Genomic DNA, 21,156 nt, shown 5'->3' with positions numbered 1-21,156 from the left:
TGAGTAAAGTAGAAGTACTCAGGTCTTGTACTTGAGTAAAGTAGAAGTACTCAGGTCTTGTATTGGAGTAAAAGTAGAAGTACTCAGGTCTTGTATTGGAGTAAAAGTAGAAGTACTCAGGTCTTGTATTGGAGTAAAAGTAGAAGTACTCAGGTCTTGTACTTGAGTAAAGTAGAAGTACTCAGATCTTGTACTTGAGTAAAGTAGAAGTACTCAGGTCTTGTATTGAGTAAAGTAGAAGTACTCAGGTCTTGTACTTGGAGTAAAAGTAGAAGTACTCAGGTCTTGTACTTGAGTAAAGTAGAAGTACTCAGGTCTTGTACTTGAGTAAAGTAGAAGTACTCAGGTCTTGTACTTGAGTAAAGTAGAAGTACTCAGATCTTGTACTTGAGTAAAGTAGAAGTACTCAGGTCTTGTACTTGAGTAAAGTAGAAGTACTCAGGTCTTGTACTTGAGTAAAGTAGAAGTACTCAGGTCTTGTACTTGAGTAAAGTAGAAGTACCAGAGTGTAGGAATACTCTGTCACAGTGAAAGTATTCTAAATGTTCCTCCAGTGAAAGTAGAAAGTACTCTCCTCTAAATGTACTTAAAGTAGCGACAGTAAAAGTAGTCATTGTCTGATTGGTCCATTTCAGAATAATATCTCTGATATGTTTTATAATGATTGATCATTAAAGTGTTCTCAGAGCTGGTAAAGGTGCAGCTAGTTTGAATGGCTTTGTATACTGCAGGGTAGCTGCTGGATTTACTGCAGGTGAACTACAGTCTGATTCAAGGGAGATTATATTCACCATCAGTAATCCTAATCTGTGAAGTAACTGAAGGTGATAAATAAATGTAGTGGAGTAGAAGTACACAGTAGCAGATATGGAAATACAAAAAGTAAAGTACAGGTATCTCAAAAGTGTACTTAAAAGTACTTGAATAAATCTACTTAGTTACTTAACACAAAGAGAGTCTGAAAACATGAAAATTCATAAAAAGAGATTCATCTTTATTTGTTCATGTTTAAAATAACAGGCTGCTATTACAGTCATACTGGAGTTAGCAATGAGAAGAATTTATTTATAAGAACATTTTTCTGCAGCTGATCAAGTTTTATAAAAATGTGCCAAATATTTTAGTACACAACAAAATACATGAATTCAACTTGAGCACCTTACAAGTGTTGGTACACACGTTTTAAAAAACAAGACAGCAACTACACACACTGCTCAATGGAGTACAGACAGAGTATACAAATCATTACAGGGCTTGGTTGAATACTGGAGTCTGATTGGTCAATTTGAACATTCCGTTGCTATGCAGAGAGCAGAACGTTGCTAAGGAGAACAGACGGTTGCTAAGGAGGCTGTGTGCAGTCATATCAATCCACAGAAAGTAGTCCGGTCGGCTGTGGACAACAAATACTCGTTTTTAAGCATCAGGAAGTCTTTATGAATGTTTATTCTTTGTTTGCGGACGCGGTATGATCAATTTAAATCAATACAATTAATATTGTTGGTTTATTTGGTACGTAGCCGTGTAATAAGCGGGATAATGTGCAGCGAGGCGTCATTAATGAAGAAAGAGAGGAGATCACAACTTATTTTACAAAGTTTACACTGGCTAATGTCACATGCACACTCATTCTTCACACGTATGATACAGCAAAGCAAAGGGAAGCCTCGATGCATGGACAGGTGAACATGCAACACACACATGCAGGATCTAAAGCACACGTTCACACACCATCAGGTTTCTCTCTGAGGTTGTAAACAGATTTCAAGGCAGCGTGGTTTGTTTCCTCTGTCGGGGCTGCAGAGGAGCGGGTTTCTACTGGGCGGGGTGTGTGGGTGAATGTGACGACGTGCAGAGGGTCTGCAGGGCGGATTATGGGACAGAAAGCCACACCTGGAAAAAACACTGGTTATTTTGAGTGTTTCTGATGGGATATTGTGAATTTTTGGGGAATTTTGTCAAATTGTTGTCATTTTTCATCCCCAGGAAATTGATTTGTAGCTATTTGTATTTATGACTGTCTTTTTGTAGTTTAATTTCACTAATTGGTCTCATAATTGTCATTTTGCATCTCATGTTGTCAGGATTTGAGTGTCATTCTGTAATTTATATTTCATTTTGGTTTCATTTTATGTCTCTTGATGTTAAGCCACTTTTTGGTGTAGTTTTGAGAGTCTTTGAGGTCTTTTTGTACATGTTTTGTGTTTGTTTGTAGTCATACTGTGTCTTATTGTAGTCATTTTGTCTCTTCATAGTCAGTTTGCATCTCTCGGTAATTGTTTTCTGTCTCTGTAGTTTTATTTCACTATTTGGTCTCATATTGGGCATTTTGCATCTCATTTTGTCAGAATTTGAGCGTCAATTTATAATATAGAGATACATTTTTTGTCATTTTGTTCCTCTGTGATCATTTTTGGTTTCATTCTGTTGATATTGTTAAGCCACTTTTTGGTGTAGTTTTGAGTCTCTTTGAGGTCATTGAGGTGTCTAATTGAACCTCATATTGTTTTTTTTGTCTATGCTTTCCATATTTGTGGTTGTTTTGTTCCTCTTTATATTCATGTTGTGTCTGTTTTGATGTTAATTTGTCCCCACGGTGGTGTAGCCCCTTTCTAAAGTCTCTCAGTGTCTCTGCAGATGTGTCTCTGCAGTCGTTCTGTATTTGTTTTTCTTCGTCTCTTATTCAGTAAGTTGGCCCCTGGCGTCCGTCAGTAATCCGTGCATGCTGCAGGGTGTTGACACTGCAGTCGTCATGGGAACAAGTAAAGCTTCTCTCCACACCCACAATCCTCTGCAGCCTGCGTCAACAACCAGGGACGGAGCCTTCGTCATCGTCTTCATCATCATCATCAGACTTCCTCTCCTGATGTTCACCAGGCTCACAGAGGGGGGTGAGGAGGGGGTGATGTAGGAAAGTGTCCCTGACGTCCACGTTTGCTGCGGACTCTCTATGGCATGGTCAGAAAGTGTGTGTGTGTGTGTGTGTGTGTGTGTGTGTGTGTGTGTGTGTGTGTGTGTGTGTGTGTGTGTGTGTGTGTGTGTGTGTGTGTGTGTGTGTGTGTGTGTGTGTGTGTGTGTGTGTGTGTGTGTGTTGTGGTTTCACAGCTCAGTGTCTGCAGTCTTGGTGGTGGAGTGTCCGTTGGTGGGTGCGAGGGGGTGTTCGGGCTTCTCGGCCTCGGGGGTTTCTCCGTTGATGCTGGGTTTCTCTGGGGTCTCCGGAGGGGGGTTCAGGGGCGCCACAGAGGCCAGAGTGTTCCCCTGGTTCTCCTGATCCGCCGGGTACGCCTCCTCCGCCTGCAGGGAGACAGAAACAACATGAATCATAGGAGGGAACACACCTCAACACCTGGGGTCCGGGTGTCTTTTAAAAAGTCCCGGAAAAAGCAATTTGAGGATTTTAAATGAAGCAAACGTCTTTTAATTTAAGTTAAAGCCTTGAAAATAAACCTCAAAGTGATTCTTCTGAGTAAATGAGTTTTTATTTAATCACCCTCACGTCACGGTCCGTCTGTTTCCCTCGGTTTTATTTTGAAAGGTTTTCTCCCCCTGCTTCCTGCCTCTCTGTGATTATCTGATTCGGTCCACTGTTACAGCTGTGTCTTGTCCTCTGATTAGTTCTGCATGCATTAAGGTTCTGTGGTGTTGGGATTCTTGCGGTTAATAGGCAGAGAGGTCTGATCTGTATGGTTTGTTCGCGGGAGCCTTGAAATAAAGGTATTTTCAGATACACTATTGTCCGTCCAGCAATTTGGTCCTACCCTGACACTTATTTATTGCATTGCTTTACATTACATGTTACTTTTACCCCAAAGCGACTTATGTACACTATATAGTGTTGGCATTCCCCAAAGGAGCATCTCAAGGACACAACGACAGTATCCCACTGAGCCACAGCCTCCCTTTATTGCATGGAATGGATCAGTGTGTGCCTCTTTCTATGCAGGAGGTTCATTTACTTTCATTCATTAAGAATCTGCTTGTTTTTGGTGTTTTGCATGAAATCCTCACTTCTTGTTTTTCTGATTCCATCTCTGTGTTTGTAACTGTAAGGGAATCCAGTTGCGTGTTATCTGTTCCTCTGATATTAATTATGGCTGATATTAAAGTGAAAACAGCTGCTTATGGCTCCATGTTGAATCCCTGATCTGCAGATGAATAATCAGCAGAATGGAGCAGCATGAGGCGGGAGGGGGGGTCTCTGGATAACGCTCCCTCTCTCTGTATCTGTTCTCTCGCCAGAAACTTTCCCTGATTAAAACGTTGGCCATGTTTGATCCCGGGGGAAGGAAAGGGTTCTGTTTTGATGTCAGATGCAGGGAAACATGAACCGGTCGGAGGTGATCCATGCATCCCGTCTAACGTGACTGCAGGAACACGCAGAGGTCATACAGTGTTACATAGTCATGTCTCACCAGCCGGACTCCCTTGGCCTCGCCCCTGCGGGGGCACTTCAGGTACCCCACAGTGATGGCAGCGGCGGCGAGCAGACCGCTGACCAGGATCCCCACAAACACCGAAGACCCGGACGAGGAGGGGGTCTCCGTCTTTGTCACTCCCAGCTGCAGAGAAGAAGATTGCGTGGTCAAGAAATATCTGAGGGAATCTGAAACCAAGCATCTTTTAGAGGACATTATGACACCGCTTAGTTGAATACTTCCTTCTGATTGGTCAGTTTGGACATTCCAGAGGTATGCTAATTTCTGCTAGCAGACCGTTACTAAGGAGAGCAGACCACTGCTAAGGAGAGCAGACCGTTGCTAAGGAGAGCTGACCGTTACTACGGAGAGCAGACCACTGCTAAGGAGAGCTGTATAGAGTTATTCAGAACTGTAGATGAAAGACTTCATGGTTATCTTTCCTCTACTTCAACATACTTCACGAGCCGGGTGCATGTGACTTCATCTCACCTTTTCTTTCAAGTGTTCGTTCTTCAAGGCGTCGGCCAGAGTAGCCGGGTTAGCTGCAGGGGGGAGAACATCAGATATATATCAGAGCTTCATTAATCAGATCCACGTAAACTGTGCAGGGGTTGTGCACGTCTTCTCACCGTCCTCACTGGACACCAGCACTGTGTTTCCGTCCTGGAAGACTTTGAGGTTACAGCTGTCTTTGCTGCACCAGCCTGCAGGGTTCTCCTGGATGATGCGCTTTGTTTCTTCCTGCAAGAGAAATATGAGAATTACATTTACCGAAATCATGATTCCCAAAGTGCAAACTAGAAGAATATATAGATTTTCTAGTTTTTCAAATGTCATTCATAATGAAATTTAACATCAATTGCAAGGGAGTCAGTGGCTCAGTGACTCAGTGCGTTGATCTCCGGATCAGGGGAGCACTGGTTCGAAGTATAGCTTAAAGCAGTTTAAGTAATAAACTAAAACTTCCAGTGTCTTCGCATTTTTAAGGCTTATAAATGACTAGTTAAAGAAAAATAAAGCCTTCTTTTCAAATAAATAATAAAAAATGTTTACGTTTATTCCTTAATTTCTGATAAATAAAATAATAATTAAATGCTTTCAGGATTTATAAAAACTCCACAGGACCCATGTATGCATCTCTTGAAAAAACCTGAATAGATTACACATCCGTGTTCAGCTTCATCACTGGAGCCAAAAACCCAATATGTGTGTTCCCGATTTCCCCCCGCTGACCATCAGTGCAGATGTGTGAGTAATGGAGACGACATGCAGATGGAAGGAAAACTCTCGGACCACGCCTTCTTCTTCTCTCCACCTTAACCTCGAACTATGAAATCATTGCGTTGCACAACTTCACGACATGGGAACTCTCTCAGCACTCCCAGAGGAGTAAAAGAATCCTCCTTCCTCCGTCAGCAAGGAGGAGAAACGATCATTTCCGCATCTGTGTGATCGTCACATGTTCCACCCAGGAATCCAGCATGACCTCATCCTCTGCAGGAACCTGACGTGGCCTCCGGGTCTATATCAGTATGTAGAGTCTCTACTTTAAAGAGTCCTCTGCTGCTGATGTTCAGGTGTATATCAGTATGTAGTGTCTCTACTTTAAAGAGTCCTCTCCTGCTGATGTTCAGGTCTATATCAGTATGTAGAGTCTCTACTTTAAAGAGTCCTCTCCTGCTGATGTTCAGGTGTATATCAGTATGTAGCGTCTCTACTTTAAAGAGTCCTCTCCTGCTGATGTTCAGGTGTATATCAGTATGTAGTGTCTCTACTTTAAAGAGTCCTCTCCTGCTGATGTACAGGTGTATATCAGTATGTAGAGTCTCTACTTTAAAGAGTCCTCTCCTGCTGATGTTCAGGTGTATATCAGTATGTAGAGTCTCTACTTTAAAGAGTCCTCTCCTGCTGATGTTCAGGTGTATATCAGTATGTAGGGTCTCTACTTTAAAGAGTCCTCTCCTGCTGATGTTCAGGTGTATATCAGTATGTAGTGTCTCTACTTTAAAGAGTCCTCTCCTGCTGATGTTCAGGTGTATATCAGTATGTAGAGTCTCTACTTTAAAGAGTCCTCTCCTGCTGATGTTCAGGTGTATATCAGTATGTAGAGTCTCTACTTTAAAGAGTCCTCTCCTGCTGATGTTCAGGTGTATATCAGTATGTAGTGTCTCTACTTTAAAGAGTCCTCTGCTGCTGATGTTCAGGTGTATATCAGTATGTAGTGTCTCTACTTTAAAGAGTCCTCTCCTGCTGATGTTCAGGTGTATATCAGTATGTAGAGTCTCTACTTTAAAGAGTCCTCTCCTGCTGATGTTCAGGTGTATATCAGTATGTAGTGTCTCTACTTTAAAGAGTCCTCTCCTGCTGATGTTCAGGTGTATATCAGTATGTAGTGTCTCTTTATTTTTCTCATACTGTCTGTGCTGCAGCACCTCTTTTCACCCTCTGTCTAAAACCAGAGCCCAGTCTGCTCTGATTGGTTAGCTGGCCGGTTCTGTTGGGATTGCTCAACTGCTTAGAGATGTCCCGCCCCTTAGCCTATCACGTATAATGTGTGGGAGCGATAGCCAATAGGAGGATGAGTGATCTACAGTGATGTCAAAACGAGTGCAATTGAGGGGAAAACCCCCAAAAGCAGAATATTACGTGTCAAATAAAGTGTCAAATAAAGTGTTAAATAAAGTGTTAAATAAAGTGTTAAATAAAGTGTTAAATAAAGTGTTAAATAAAGGGTTTCTGTTATATAAATCTCCAGATTAGCCCCCCTCCCTGGATGTTCCTCCTCTAAAGACCCCGGAGAGGAAACTCCTCTTCATTTGTCTCCGGCCTGTCTGAAGATTTACAACGCTGAGGAATGTCTGAAGAGATCCGCCAAGGAAGCCCCCTTCCTCTGGACCCCAGTGTGTGTGTGTGTGTGTGTGTGGGGGGGGGATAGATAAAGCTTTATTTACACATATGCTACTTGTACTGTCTCGTTGCAGTGTGGGAGATAAAGGAGATTGAACTGATACTCACACAGTTGTCAGTGGACAGGGAGACCTTCACTGCGTTGCTCTCAGCAACGTCTTCTTTCCCGACGCACACCACGTCCGGCTGAGGAGACGAGAGATAAGAACTATTTAATACAAACAATAATCTTCAAAAATACACAAAATGATAAAGTGCCAAAACCTACACTGATGACAAAACGTAATAAAATCCAAAGAACCCAAAAAAAAAAGAGACTACATTTTCTCATAGGCTTCTATCAATATGAGGTAATAAATCACAAGAGAAGTAGGATCCATTTCTCATAGACTTCTATATAATATGAGGTAATAAATCACAAGAGGAGTAGGATCATTTTCTCATAGGCTTCTATCAATCTGAGGGAATAATTTTGAGGCAGAAGTCGGCTAATATACACATTTTTCCATTTCAGGCATAATGAAGTTTATATATTAAACTGACTTACTCACACGTTCCTTTCACAATGTAGTATTGATATACCTGGCTGCTATATTTGACACATTGATAAGTTTACTGGGGGGTTCGGTGCCTTGCTCAAGGGCACCTCAGCGGGGCCCAGGAGCTGAACTACCAGTCCACACTTTTTTCGGGTCCGATCGGGACGTGAACCGGCTTCGAAAAGTCCCTACAGACTGAGCCTCTGCCGCCCACTAAAGAAAATGTAACCACAGATGTCTATTATTTTTTATGGGTGCTACTGCACGCACAACTTCCTTCAAAACAAAAGTGGGATCTTCGGGGTGAGTCACTTGATGCATTTAGTTCATTCTTTCTCCTAAAATGTATTTGGAGCCTGACTAAATATTGCAGTTGACCAGGAAACAGATTGTTCCTGTGATTGCAGAATAGTTTTGGTCTTGATTTCCTTCCATGTGGAGTGTTTGGAGATGCTGCTGCAGGGAGTTAAAACCCTTCTTATCTTCTGATTTAAACAAGTTTGGTGTTTTCGGAGAGCCTGATTAGTTCCACTAACTGTTTTTAGATTGTTATTAAAATGAAACACTTAAAGAGAGAGAGTGGTTATTCATACACTTATTTAGATTTCTAAGAATTCTACTGACGATTTCCTAAATTGACATTAATAAATCACCCAGTTTTGTAGAAAAATGTACGGAATTAAACAACAGAAAGAATCAGTTTGCAATGGCGCTGTATCCAGTTCCCTTCTTGCATCCTAGCAGCTACTCACCACCACCGCCCTCTTAGGTTTGGGGGGTTCTTCTGGGGCGTTTTTTCCCGCCATGTCGGGGGCAGGAGTGGGTGCCGCGGTCGCTACACCCAGTATTTTATCAAGTGAATCCACAGAAATGATGGTGGCTGGGAATGGATTGTGTCCAGGAGCAGACGTGGGAAGATGGCTCGCAGAAGGAAGAGTTGCACCTCCATCAGCAGCAGTGACAGCAACTCCAGATACTGGAGAGGGGGAGGTGGCGGGGGTAGCTGCATCTGTCGCTACAAACACAACACAATGGCTTTAAATCTTAGGAGAGAAGTACACATACTACTGAGTATATTTCTCAACGTAAGCATGAAGTAAAATGACCAAATTACTTGATCCATCCCTCCTACAGTGCTTCTCAAGATCTGAAATAAACCCCGTTAATGCTGCTCCACCCCCTGCCTGTCAAAACGAATATACCAATTTGTCAAAGTCTCTTACCAAAGATCAAGTCTGTTGTTACACCAGGTGCATCTGTTGCATCTTGACACTTGACCTCATCTGCAAGAAGGGAGACAGAGAGAAAAAATAATAAGAAAAACCTTAGTGCAAGATGTCAAGTTCTGCTCAGTGCATTAAATATTTAAGGTCCCTTCAAACAAGAATAAAGACGCTGTGTTGAAGAAGACTCAAACTACAGATTGAGACCATAAACACTTCAGGAAAATGTTTACTGAGGTAATACATAGAGGGAGAAGTAGGCTAATTTTCTCAGGTTGTAAATCAATGGAAAGGTCGGAACGTTTATTCATAGACTTCTATACAATCTGAGGTAATAGAGGGAGAAGTAGGCAAATTTTCTCATAGACTTCTAAACAATCTGAGGTAGTAAATCACTAGAGAACTAGGAACATTTTCCTTTAAAGACTATACAATTGGAGGTAGAAAATTAGGAGAGAATGTGACTCATTTTCTCATAGACTTCTATACAATCTGAAGTCATGTGACCGTGCTGTAGTTCCTTTATAGCCCAACATTAGCTGCCTTTAGCTTAGCGGTGGTGACGTGAAGTCATGTGACCGTGCTGTAGTTCCTTTATAACCCAACATTAGCTGCCTTTAGCTTAGCGGTGGTGACGTGAAGTCATGTGACCGTGCTGTAGTTCCTTTATAGCCCAACATTAGCCTCCTTTAGCTTAGCGGTGATGATGTGAAGTCATGTGACCGTGCTGTAGTTCCTTTATAGCCCAACATTAGCCTCCTTTAGCTTAGCGGTGATGATGTGAAGTCATGTGACTGTGCTGTAGTTCCTTTATAGCCCAACATTAGCCTCCTTTAGCTTAGCGGTGGTGACGTGAAGTCATGTGACCGTGCTGTAGTTCCTTTATAGCCCAACATTAGCCTCCTTTAGCTTAGCGGTGGTGACGTGAAGTCATGTGACCGTGCTGTAGTTCCTTTATGAAATTTGAGGTACAAAATCAAGAGAAAGGTCGGAACATTTATTCATAGACTTCTATACAATCTGAGGTATGAAATCAGGAGAGAAGAGGCTAATTTATTCGTCAAATTCTTTACATCTGAGTAGGAACATTTTCTCATAGACTTCTATACAATCTGAAAGAATTAATCAAGAGAGAAGTAGTCTAATCCTCTTTTAAACTTTTTCCAATCTAAGCTAACAAATCAATCTGAGGTAATAATTTGAGACAGAAGTAGGCTAATTTACTCGTCAACCTCTATACAATCGGACTTATTTTTGCAACCTTTGCTGGATGTTAGCTCTAGGGGATTGCTTCACTTTTCAGAACTGGAGACCCAGTTTTGTTTTGGTATCTTTGAATCTTTGCCCGCTCTCAATGTGTTTGTGAAGCTTGACCTGGTGAACTAGACTGCATGCCGGGCCCAGAGATGCCAGACTCATTTGAACTCGTTAGTCGTCACATACGAGCTAATTCTCTCCGTCTGCAGCGCTGTGCAAATACACATCTCAGTCCAAAAGGTCCTGACCTCCTGACTTCACATCCATCAGAGAGAGATCCTGTTCCTGTAATAATCTCGGGATTAGGTTGGGTGGTGCTGAAAGCCTTCTGACACGGAAAAAGTAAGAAAGCTTTTCAGAGTTCAAGTGAGGGGATTCTGGGTAATTGGAGGAACGCCTTCACTGGGTTAAATAGCTTAAAGTCTAATATTATGAAGGGTGGATATTCATAAAGTAGAGGTGTGTTTATAAGACAGAGTTTAAGGGTTATTGTCGGATAATACTTGCACAGGGGTTATCTTTGGGAAAGTAATCAGAAATCACAGGATTAAATTACTTAATTTCTAGTAAAAAAACTAATTTGTGGTTAAAATGTAAGATGTTCTGTGAGATTTATGTCACAAATAATGATAACAAATCCCTTTAAAGAAAGAGTTTTGTTTAGTAAAGGAACCTCATCACTTTCTCACAAATGTACTACTTTAATCTCCAGTGTTTTGAGACTTTTAAAACCCATCTACATAACATTAAGTAAAACAGAATTTGCTGCAATGACACTGTAACTGTAACAGACGGGAGTTGTTTCTGGTATAAGTCAGAGGATAACGAGCCATTTTTATTTCCTGCAGCACCATTTCTCCCCTCCACTTGGAAGCAAACCAGCGCAGAGTGTAAACAGTTTAGCTCCTCACCAAAACTATTCTGCAATCACAGGAAACATGTGTTTCCTGCACCACTGTGTTATTTAGTTAAGCCCCAGATCCAGTCACATAAATGACAGTTGAGTGGTTTGTTTGCAGTCCTATAAACTCCTCTGGATTAAATCCTCTGTGGGACTGTTAGCGCAACCGGATGTGTGATGTTCTGCATTTGAACTGGTTTAAGTGGGTCTTAATGGTTCACTAAAGCATGCTATTAGAGCCTTCAGCTGATTGCACGTTTAAAGAGCTGGAAAGTGTTGAGCCTTCACTGCAACCTCATAGTGTACAGTAGGTTTAAATATTTCAAAACACATGTAAGGAAGCTTCTTCCCTGTCCAACCAGTAAAGGATTGAGTGTTTGCTGGATGTTTTATGATGTTAGTTTAACCCCAGTTTCTTAAAAGCAAGATGTAATTAAGGAATGAAGACTAAAACTAAGCAGTCCAATAAGAGAGGAGGCTTTGGGATTGACTTTCAGTAGATAAACACATTTCATGTGAACCACCCAAAGCTTTCCTACTCTTTCATACTGTCTATGATGATGCAGGCTGATGTACGTCATCTAAACAGACATTTAACTTAGTTACACTCTGAGCATATACACACATATCAGGTGCATTAATAAAGCAGCTTAATCCTTTGGAAAACTGTCAGGAATTCCAGATTTCTGACTCTCCTGGAATATATATATATCACTCAGACATGGACTAGTACGTTTCATAACTTGTATGGACACTTGAAGAGCTCATTTTACAAGGTTGTTAGGCACTGATGCACATGAGGGATGAGATCAGTGTTGCAGAGGTGTAATAAAATCAAAATCCAAGGCTTTGAGACTATAGGGGACTCGGGGGAGCAGGAAGAGAGATGTTGAGGTGGAGGGGGAGACAGTTTCATGCTCTTTGCATATAATGAAGACGTTTTTACAGCCAGATCCTACGTTTCTATTCTCCCGCCTGACAACCTCCTTCAACCTCAATGTAGCTCCTTTATAGCCCAACATTAGCCTCCTTTAGCTTAGCGGTGGTGACGTGAAGTCATGTGACCGTGCTGTAGTTCCTTTATAGCCCAACATTAGCCTCCTTTAGCTTAGCGGTGTTCAGGTGAAGTCATGTGACCGTGCAGTAGTTCCTTTATAGCCCAACATTAGCCTCCTTTAGCTTAGCGGTGTTCAGGTGAAGTCATGTGACCGTGCTGTAGTTCCTTTATAGCCCAACATTAGCCTCCTTTAGCTTAGCGGTGGTCAGGTGAAGTCATGTGACCGTGCTGTAGTTCCTTTATAGCACAAGGCTACCTTTTTATTCAAGGGGTGTTAATATTATCCTGCGTGTAAGTATCATCAGATGTAAGGAGGTGCAGAGGGAGGATATCAGACCCTCTCCCCCCTGATTAAAGGGGTGCAGTCAGTTTGAGCAGCTGCAGGATGACATCATGTTCACGAGGGAAAAGCCTTGGCTCTAAATCCTCCATCTGACCTCCACCCAGACTACAGAGACTCACCCTGGCTGTCATAGCGAGCCCCACCCTCCTTCTCCTCTGCTTCCAGATGTACACAGCAGACCCTCACGTCTCCCCTCACCCCGTCCTCCCTACAAGGAGAAATGTCTCCTCAGCTTAATGCAGGAATTCAATTCTATCTGGGACGAAGAAATGCAGAGGGAGGGTGCAGATGGAGAAATGAAACCAATCATTGTATTATAAATTACTCTGTCAGGGCGTGTTTCTATTGTTGGGTCTATAAAATAACCCCTCTAAATGAAATGGATTTTTCTTAAAGCCAGAGGTATTTCATTTTGAAAAAGGCAAAAGTATGCCTGGCATCTTTGCTACAATTGGTCTTGATTTATTCTAAAATGTCTACTATTGCTATGATTAGAATCTCCAATAAAGTGGCATATTTTATTGGTATTAGTGTTATAATAAATGCATCACAACATCAGTTCAGAACAGCTGATAAACTGGACAATAAGTACGGGACGTTTGTGTAAAAAGAGCAGATTATTTCAGAGTTTTCCTCTTATTTAACAAACTTGAAATATAATTTGGCCTTGTTCGTTTGTTCATTGATTTTAAGTAGTTTTTGATTTAAAAAAAAGGGGTCCTATCATGTTTTGGGGAGTTTCCCCTTCCTTGTAGTTTTTAGTGCATGTAAATGGTCTGCAAAGGCTGAAATCCCTGTGTGATATGAACCGGAAAATATGCAGAAGAGGGTTTAACTAGAAAAAGCTTCATTGTGCAACAAATAATATTTCTTAAATGTTTAAAAGTTCCTGAATTAAGTTCTTATCCAGCAATCTATAACTTTTATAAACCATTTTTTAAAATGTGTGTTGATATTCAATGAAACTAGAGCGAGTTATGTTTAATAAAATGACTTATTCCGTCCGACATACATCCCCGATTTAATCTCTATCTAATTGACATCTGGGTTTGTTAACAGTGATGTCTCTAAGCACACATTATACACGGTCTGTACATAAACCAGAAGAGTGTGTGGCTAAATGAAGCCAAAACAGATCGTAGTACTCCAGCTGAATACTCCAGGAATATAATACTTCCCAAGAATACTCTGTTGTTGTTCCTCACAGACGGGTCCTGACCGCGCCTGTGGTGTTTTTCATGAAAACAACTCAATAGTTTTTGCAAAACAGAAAGAGTAAAAGTAATTAACAACAGGTTGGGAATGTTATCCTCAGACAGGAAGTGGCTGTAACAGCAGACGGCGTGCAGCAACCTCAAACTGTGGAGGGACACACACCGGGGTTACAGATAACACACACTGTGGGCACACACTCCTACAGAGGGAACACACTCCTGCAGAGGGAAAACACACTCCTACAGAGGGAACACACTCCTGCAGAGGGAAAACACACTCCTGCAGAGGGAACACACACTCCTGCAGAGGGAAAACACACTCCTACAGAGGGAACACACACTCCTACAGAGGGAACACACTCCTGCAGAGGGAACACACACTCCTACAGAGGGAACACACTCCTGCAGAGGGAAAACACACTCCTGCAGAGGGAACACACACTCCTACATTGGAAACACACACTCCTCCATTGGGAAAACACACTCCTACAGAGGGAACACACACTCCTGCAGAGGGAACACACACTCCTACAGAGGGAACACACACTCCTGCAGAGGGAACACACACTCATACAGAGGGAACACACACTCATACAGAGGGAACACACACTCCTAGAGGGAACACACACTCCTACAGAGGGAACACACACTCCTACAGAAGGAACACACACTCCTACAGAGGGAACACACACTCCTGCAGAGGGAACACACACTCCTACAGAGGGAACACACACTCATACATTGGGAACACACACTCATACATTGGGAACACACACTCCTGCAGAGGGAACACACACTCCTACATTGGAAACACACACTCCTACAGTGGGAACACACACTCATACATTGGGAACACACACTCCTACAGTGGGAACACACACTCATACATTGGGAACACACACTCATACATTGGGAACACACACTCATACAGTGGGAACACACACTCATACAGTGGGAACACACACTCCTGCAGAGGGAACACACACTCCTACAGAGGGAACACACACTCCTTCATTGGGAACACACACTCCTCCATTGGGAACACACACTCCTACAGAGGGAACACACACTCATACATTGGGAACACACACTCATACATTGGGAACACACACTCCTGCAGAGGGAATACACACTCCTACAGTGGGAACACACACTCATACATTGGGAACACACACTCCAACAGTGGGAACACACACTCATACAGAGGGAACACACACTCCTCCAGAGGGAACACACACTCCTCCATTGGGAACACACACTCCTACAGAGGGAACACACACTCCTACATTGGGAACACACACTCCTCCATTGGGAACACACACTCCTACAGAGGGAACACACACTCCTACATTGGGAACACACACTCATACAGAGGGAACACACACTCCTCCAGAGGGAACACACACTCCTGCAGAGGGAATACACACTCCTACAGTGGGAACACACACTCATACAGTGGGAACACACACTCCTACAGAGGGAATACACACTCCTACAGTGGGAACACACACTCCTACATTGGAAACACACACTCCTCCATTGGGAACACACACTCCTACAGAGGGAACACACACTCCTACAGTGGGAAAACACACTCCTGCAGAGGGAACACACACTCCTACAGGGGGAAAACACACTCCTACAGAGGGAACACACACTACTACAGAGGGAACACACACTCCTACAGAAGGAACACACACTCCTACAGAGGGAACACACACTCCTACAGAGGGAACACACACTCCTACAGAGGGAAAACACACTCATACATTGGGAACACACACTCCTACATTGGGAACACACACTCCTACAGAGGGAACACACACTCCTACAGAGGGAAAACACACTCCTCCATTGGGAACACACACTCCTACAGTGGGAACACACACTCCTACATTGGAAACACACACTCCTACAGTGGGAACACACACTCATACATTGGGAACACACACTCCAACAGAGGGAACACACACTCCTCCAGAGGGAACACACACTCCTCCAGAGGGAACACACACTCCTAAAGTAGGACTGAATTAAACTAACCCAAATCCTATGTTCCCCTCTCCTGTAGAGTGGTTTTAGGTTTTTAGTGTAAATGTAAATGGTCTGCAAAGGCTGAAGACCCTGTGTTTGCTCCATAGGGATTTACCCCGCTCTTTCCCTGAAACGCCTCCGATACACAGTCACATCACTTTTGAACACTAGCGCTCCAACACATTGTACGTGATAGGGCAAAGGGGCGGGACATTTCTAAGCAGTTGACCAATCACAACAGAGCTAACATCTGTAAGGACATATCAGTCTTCCTCTCCCACTTGGAGCTCCTCAGCTTCAGTCCGAGGCAGATTACTTTTAGGTTTCAGGTCTCGATATCTTTTCACAACCTCTCCTCTCTCTGAAACAGCAGCTGGAGCCGGTCCACAAACATCTGCAGAGTAAAGAGCGGCTGCTACTTCCAGCTCTCTGATCCGCCTACTGTTTTGGAAACTGGTTTAAAGTTTCACTGCCCTGCTGAACTATTTAATTAATGAGATGATTAAAGGGTGGATAAAAACAAAGGGCAGTAGCTGCTATCACTCAAGATCCTACCTTTCATCGTTTCCTCCTCTCAGCAGCCTAGGTATTGCATCATTCATAAAATAAATGCGGCTATAATTGGTCTAAAATGTCTAGAATCAATCTTTCAAAAGTCTTCAAAATGTTGGGACATGGGTAAGAAGTATTGTTTTTATTCATTGATATTTAAAAATCTCAATATAAATTGAGATTTGAGCCTTTGCAGACCATCAACATGCACACTAACCTATTTCAAAACACACTACAGGAAAGGGAAAACCTGCAAAAACAAACTTTAGTGGACAAAATCAATGCAGTGCTCGAGCAATTTCAAAAAGCTGTGTCCCTATTAGTCACTTACACTGTTATCCACACACACACACACACACACACACACACACACACACACACACACACACACACACACACACACACACACACACACACACACACACACACACACACACACACACACACACACACACACACACACACACACACACACACACACACACACACACACACACACACACACACACACACACACACACACACACACACACACACACACACACACACACACACACACACACACACACACACACACACACACACACACACACACACACACACACTACAGATGAGTCCAGCCCCAGGACCCGGTGCAGAAGGTCACAGCCTTGTGTTTTAAATTAGGCAGAATAAAGCCTGGCTCCAGAGAGAGAGCATTAATTACCAGGTGCAATTACTCTGGCAGTCAGAAGGCCTCAGCCGAGGCTCATTACGGGCTTTTATTCCCCGAGTAAACATGCAAACCCGTCCATAAAGATGAGGCTTTGTGTTGGCTTTACATCAGCGTCACCTCGGATCAATCGGCGCGCGGAGGATCACTGGAGTTTAATTTGGTGTGAAGAAGAGAAGAGGAGACCTGACGCCTTCCGAATTCTTGTTTTGGAGGTCAAACTAAACTCTTGTTAACGAGCACTGTGATATCTGGAGTTTCTCGAGCCTTGTCCCGAGAAACAGGAGGAGAGGTTTTATTTTCCCCTTGCTGGTAAAAAGCAAACAGCTGTAAAATTGCAGCGGGGTGCCAGGGGAACGAGGAACAACAAGCTGCTGTAATTGGAAAAGGACGATTCGAACACAGCGCCTGCTTTTCATTAGGGTTGTTTCACAGAGTAAATATTGTTGCTACATGATCGACTCGTCCAACTTCTTTCTTTTTCCTGGACCAGCATTTAGTTTAGTGTGTGTTGTTATTGTTAATATGTTCTCCTCGGAAGACAGATGAATATGATTCAGGGAAGAAGAAAAACCGTTAGTAAGTCCTCACTCTGTTTTTGTTTAGCAGACAAGAAGTTTTTGTGTTTTTGCAAACTTTAAAAGGCACAATTACCAAGTCAAACATTTCTAATGGTGGAGATGTACGGTGGGCGAGAAGTGCGGACGTGCTGCAGCTTCAGAAACGATGCAAAGAAAGAAACATCTCCAGCAGCTTCAGGAAACATGAGCAGCGTTTACTAAAAGCTGCAGAAACCAAACACAGCTGGAGACCAGGGGACACTAAAGAGAGACGCACACAGCTGGAGACCAGGGGACACTAAAGAGAGACGCACACAGCTGGAGACCAGGGGACACTAAAGAGAGACGCACACAGCTGGAGACCAGGGGACACTAAAGAGAGACGCACACAGCTGGAGACCAGGGGACACTAAAGCTTGAGACCAGGGGACACTAAAGAGAGACGCACACAGCTGGAGACCAGGGGACACTAAAGAGAGACGCACACAGCTGGAGACCAGGGGACACTAAAGAGAGACGCACACAGCTGGAGACCAGGGGACACTAAAGAGCGACGCACACAGCTGGAGACCAGGGGACACTAAAGAGAGACGCACGCAGCTGGAGACCAGGGGACACTAAAGAGAGACGCACACAGCTGGAGACCAGGGGACACTAAAGAGAGACGCACACAGCTGGAGACCAGGGGACACTAAAGAGAGACGCACACAGCTGGAGACAAGGGGACACTAAAGAGAGACGCACACAGCTGGAGACCAGGGGACACTAAAGAGAGACGCACACAGCTGGAGACCAGGGGACACTAAAGAGAGACGCACACAGCTGGAGACCAGGGGACACTAAAGAGAGACGCACACAGCTGGAGACCAGGGGACACTAAAGAGAGACGCACACAACTGGAGACCAGGGGACACTAAAGAGAGACGCACACAACTGGAGACCAGGGGACACTAAAGAGAGACGCACACAACTGGAGACCAGGGGACACTAAAGAGAGACGCACACAACTGGAGACCAGGGGACACTGCGTCTCTCTTTAGTGTCCCCTGGTCTCCAGCTGTGTGCGTCTCTCTTTAGTGTCCCCTGGTCTCCGTTGTGTTTGGTTTCTGCAGCTTTTAGTAAACGCTGCTCATGTTTCCTGAAGCTGCTGAATGTTCTGTAGATGCTGCAGGTGTTGAAGAGCTCCTGAAGCTGCAGCTCGTTTCTCCTGATGAAAATGTTTGGGACTGTTGTAACTCGTTTGCACCTGTTGACCACCATAGAGATTAACTATAGATACTAGTCAAATTAACAGCTTATATCTTACAAAACCAAACGATGATTTCCTGCTTAAACAATAAGAGTTAGGGTCTACTCAAACAACATGAATAATGAAGTAATGTCACGGCACGTCGATTTTGCAAAGCTGTTCTTCTATCTGTTAAGATGACTCTCAAATACTTCCAGCTGTTTGTGTCCCCGTGCAGACATCAGCGCAGCTTTGACAGGACGCAGGCTCCGGGTTTAATTACTCCTCAGCCATAACTCTGGACACACACACATGCACACACACCCTCGCTGACATCAGGCGGCTCTATGCCAGCGCTTACATAACGCAGACCGCCGCCCTGCAGGATGACGTGCATCGGACCTCAGCATCACAGTGCTGGGACCAAAGGAATGCTGCTACGTAACCCCCGGTCCATGAGAAGCTGAGAGAGACGCTGCCATGTTGACGTTGGCAGGGTGAGAAACAGAGACATGAGAAACATTTCTGTGCTGCAGATATTAAAACGATGCACTGGCGAGACACCTGCAATAATGTGTGGATGGCATGATGATGGAGGACAGTTTGAGGAAGGGTGTCATTGATCAAGATTGGAAAACAGCTTGCTCTGCTGCTCATCTATAAAAAGGGGACATATTCTGATCTGTTTCAGGTCCATATTTGTATTTTGTTCCTCTACTGTGGTGGGAACACAGGGATTTTAGCCTCTGCAGACCATTTACATGCACTAAAACCTATAGAACACACTACAGGTGAAGGAAAACACTACAAAAAGATGAATACGGCCTCTTTAAAGTCATTCATCTGGACGATTCTATCTCTTTCTCTGCGCTGTAACTTTAATTTTTTTATTTTAAAGCTGTAATATTTTATTTGAGCTTCTTTTTGTTTCCACTTTCTTGCATTTTCTCAATTTTTCTCAATTTTCTTGACTTTTCAAATGATTTTGAATGCTACTTTGTCATGATACACTTTGCTGATGATTATATAAATAAATGTGCCTTTAAGTTTCTTTAACAAAATCCAGCCTTCTGCAAAATGTCTTTCTTCTTTTGTATTCATAAGTTGAGTGTGCATCAGTGAAGTGCGACTAAAATAAAGTGTGTATATCTTGCACACACACTTGACGACACTTCTCATTAACCTGATCCTGCAGATCATCAGAAGCCTTGCAGATAACTCCCTGACTTTAGAAAGACTTCATGTTTCCCTCCTTCGTCTCCACAGCAGATTTAAAGCCTGGGTTTTCCCCTGATATCTTGGGAGAGAGAGACAGCTTACAACATACTCCAAAGAGGCGTTCAATGACATCACCAGACTCTGCAGACCGGGCCCATTTCAGCGCTGCATATTTGCACGGCTGCATAACTCCTGACTGACAGCCATGGGAAGTGGGAGCAGAAAACAAACTGCTCTGTACATGACGGGATGTTTGCACGGGTTAACAAAGTCAAACACGCTCATCAAGTTTATCAAAAGCTGTCTTCCTCCTGCCGCTGATCAGAGCTTCAAATCAATGCGTTCCAGCTGCCGTTTATAACTTTGGGTCCCTGTGGGTCTAAATTCTACTCCACTGCAGTGGTAGTATTGGGCTAACACATAGCGATTTATCACCTTCAGGCTTCTGGAACATACTGACATCACTACGGAACACTCGCACTCCTATTGGCTAGCGCTCCAACACATTGTATGTGATAGGCTAAGGGGCGGGACATCTCTAAGCAGTTTACCAATCACAACAGAGCCGGCCAGCTCACCAATCAGAGCAGACTGGACTCTGGTTTCAGACAGAGGGTGAAAAGAGGTGCTGCAGCACAGGCAGTCTGAGAAACATAAAGAGACACTACATACTGATATACACCTGAACATCAGCAGGAGAGGACTCTTTAAAGTAGAGACACTACATACTGAAATACACCTGAACATCAGCAGGAGAGGACTCTTTAAAGTAGAGACGCTACATACTGATATACACCTGAACATCAGCAGGAGAGGACTCTTTAAAGTAGAGACACTACATACTGATATACACCTGAACATCAGCAAGAGAGGACTCTTTAAAGTAGAGACTCTACATACTGAAATACACCTGAACATCAGCAGGAGAGGACTCTTTAAAGTAGAGACTCTACACACTGATATACACCTGAACATCAGCAGGAGAGGACTCTT

General features: G+C 43.4%; 1 protein-coding gene across 1 annotated transcript in view; it reads right to left on the bottom strand.

Annotated features, from left to right (window-relative positions):
- Positions 1 to 973: 973 nt before the first annotated feature.
- The window catches only part of cd34 (CD34 molecule), a 38,088-nt gene continuing 17,905 nt past the window's right edge, over positions 974 to 21,156 (bottom strand). Inside the window, exons 3-9 of the mRNA XM_063910485.1 lie at positions 9,088 to 9,147; positions 8,617 to 8,879; positions 7,434 to 7,511; positions 5,048 to 5,159; positions 4,908 to 4,960; positions 4,413 to 4,559; positions 974 to 3,294 (exon numbers count right to left, since the gene is read on the bottom strand). Of these exons, the coding sequence (XP_063766555.1) occupies positions 3,100 to 3,294; positions 4,413 to 4,559; positions 4,908 to 4,960; positions 5,048 to 5,159; positions 7,434 to 7,511; positions 8,617 to 8,879; positions 9,088 to 9,147 (908 nt within the window). The 3' untranslated portion in view covers positions 974 to 3,099. The remainder of the gene's footprint in view (positions 3,295 to 4,412; positions 4,560 to 4,907; positions 4,961 to 5,047; positions 5,160 to 7,433; positions 7,512 to 8,616; positions 8,880 to 9,087; positions 9,148 to 21,156) is intronic.

Source organism: Eleginops maclovinus, chromosome 1 (assembly GCF_036324505.1).
Source record: "Eleginops maclovinus isolate JMC-PN-2008 ecotype Puerto Natales chromosome 1, JC_Emac_rtc_rv5, whole genome shotgun sequence".
Lineage (NCBI taxonomy): Eukaryota > Metazoa > Chordata > Actinopteri > Perciformes > Eleginopidae > Eleginops > Eleginops maclovinus.
The sequence above is the reverse complement of the archived record's forward strand: the minus strand, read 5'-3'. Positions and strand labels throughout refer to the sequence as shown.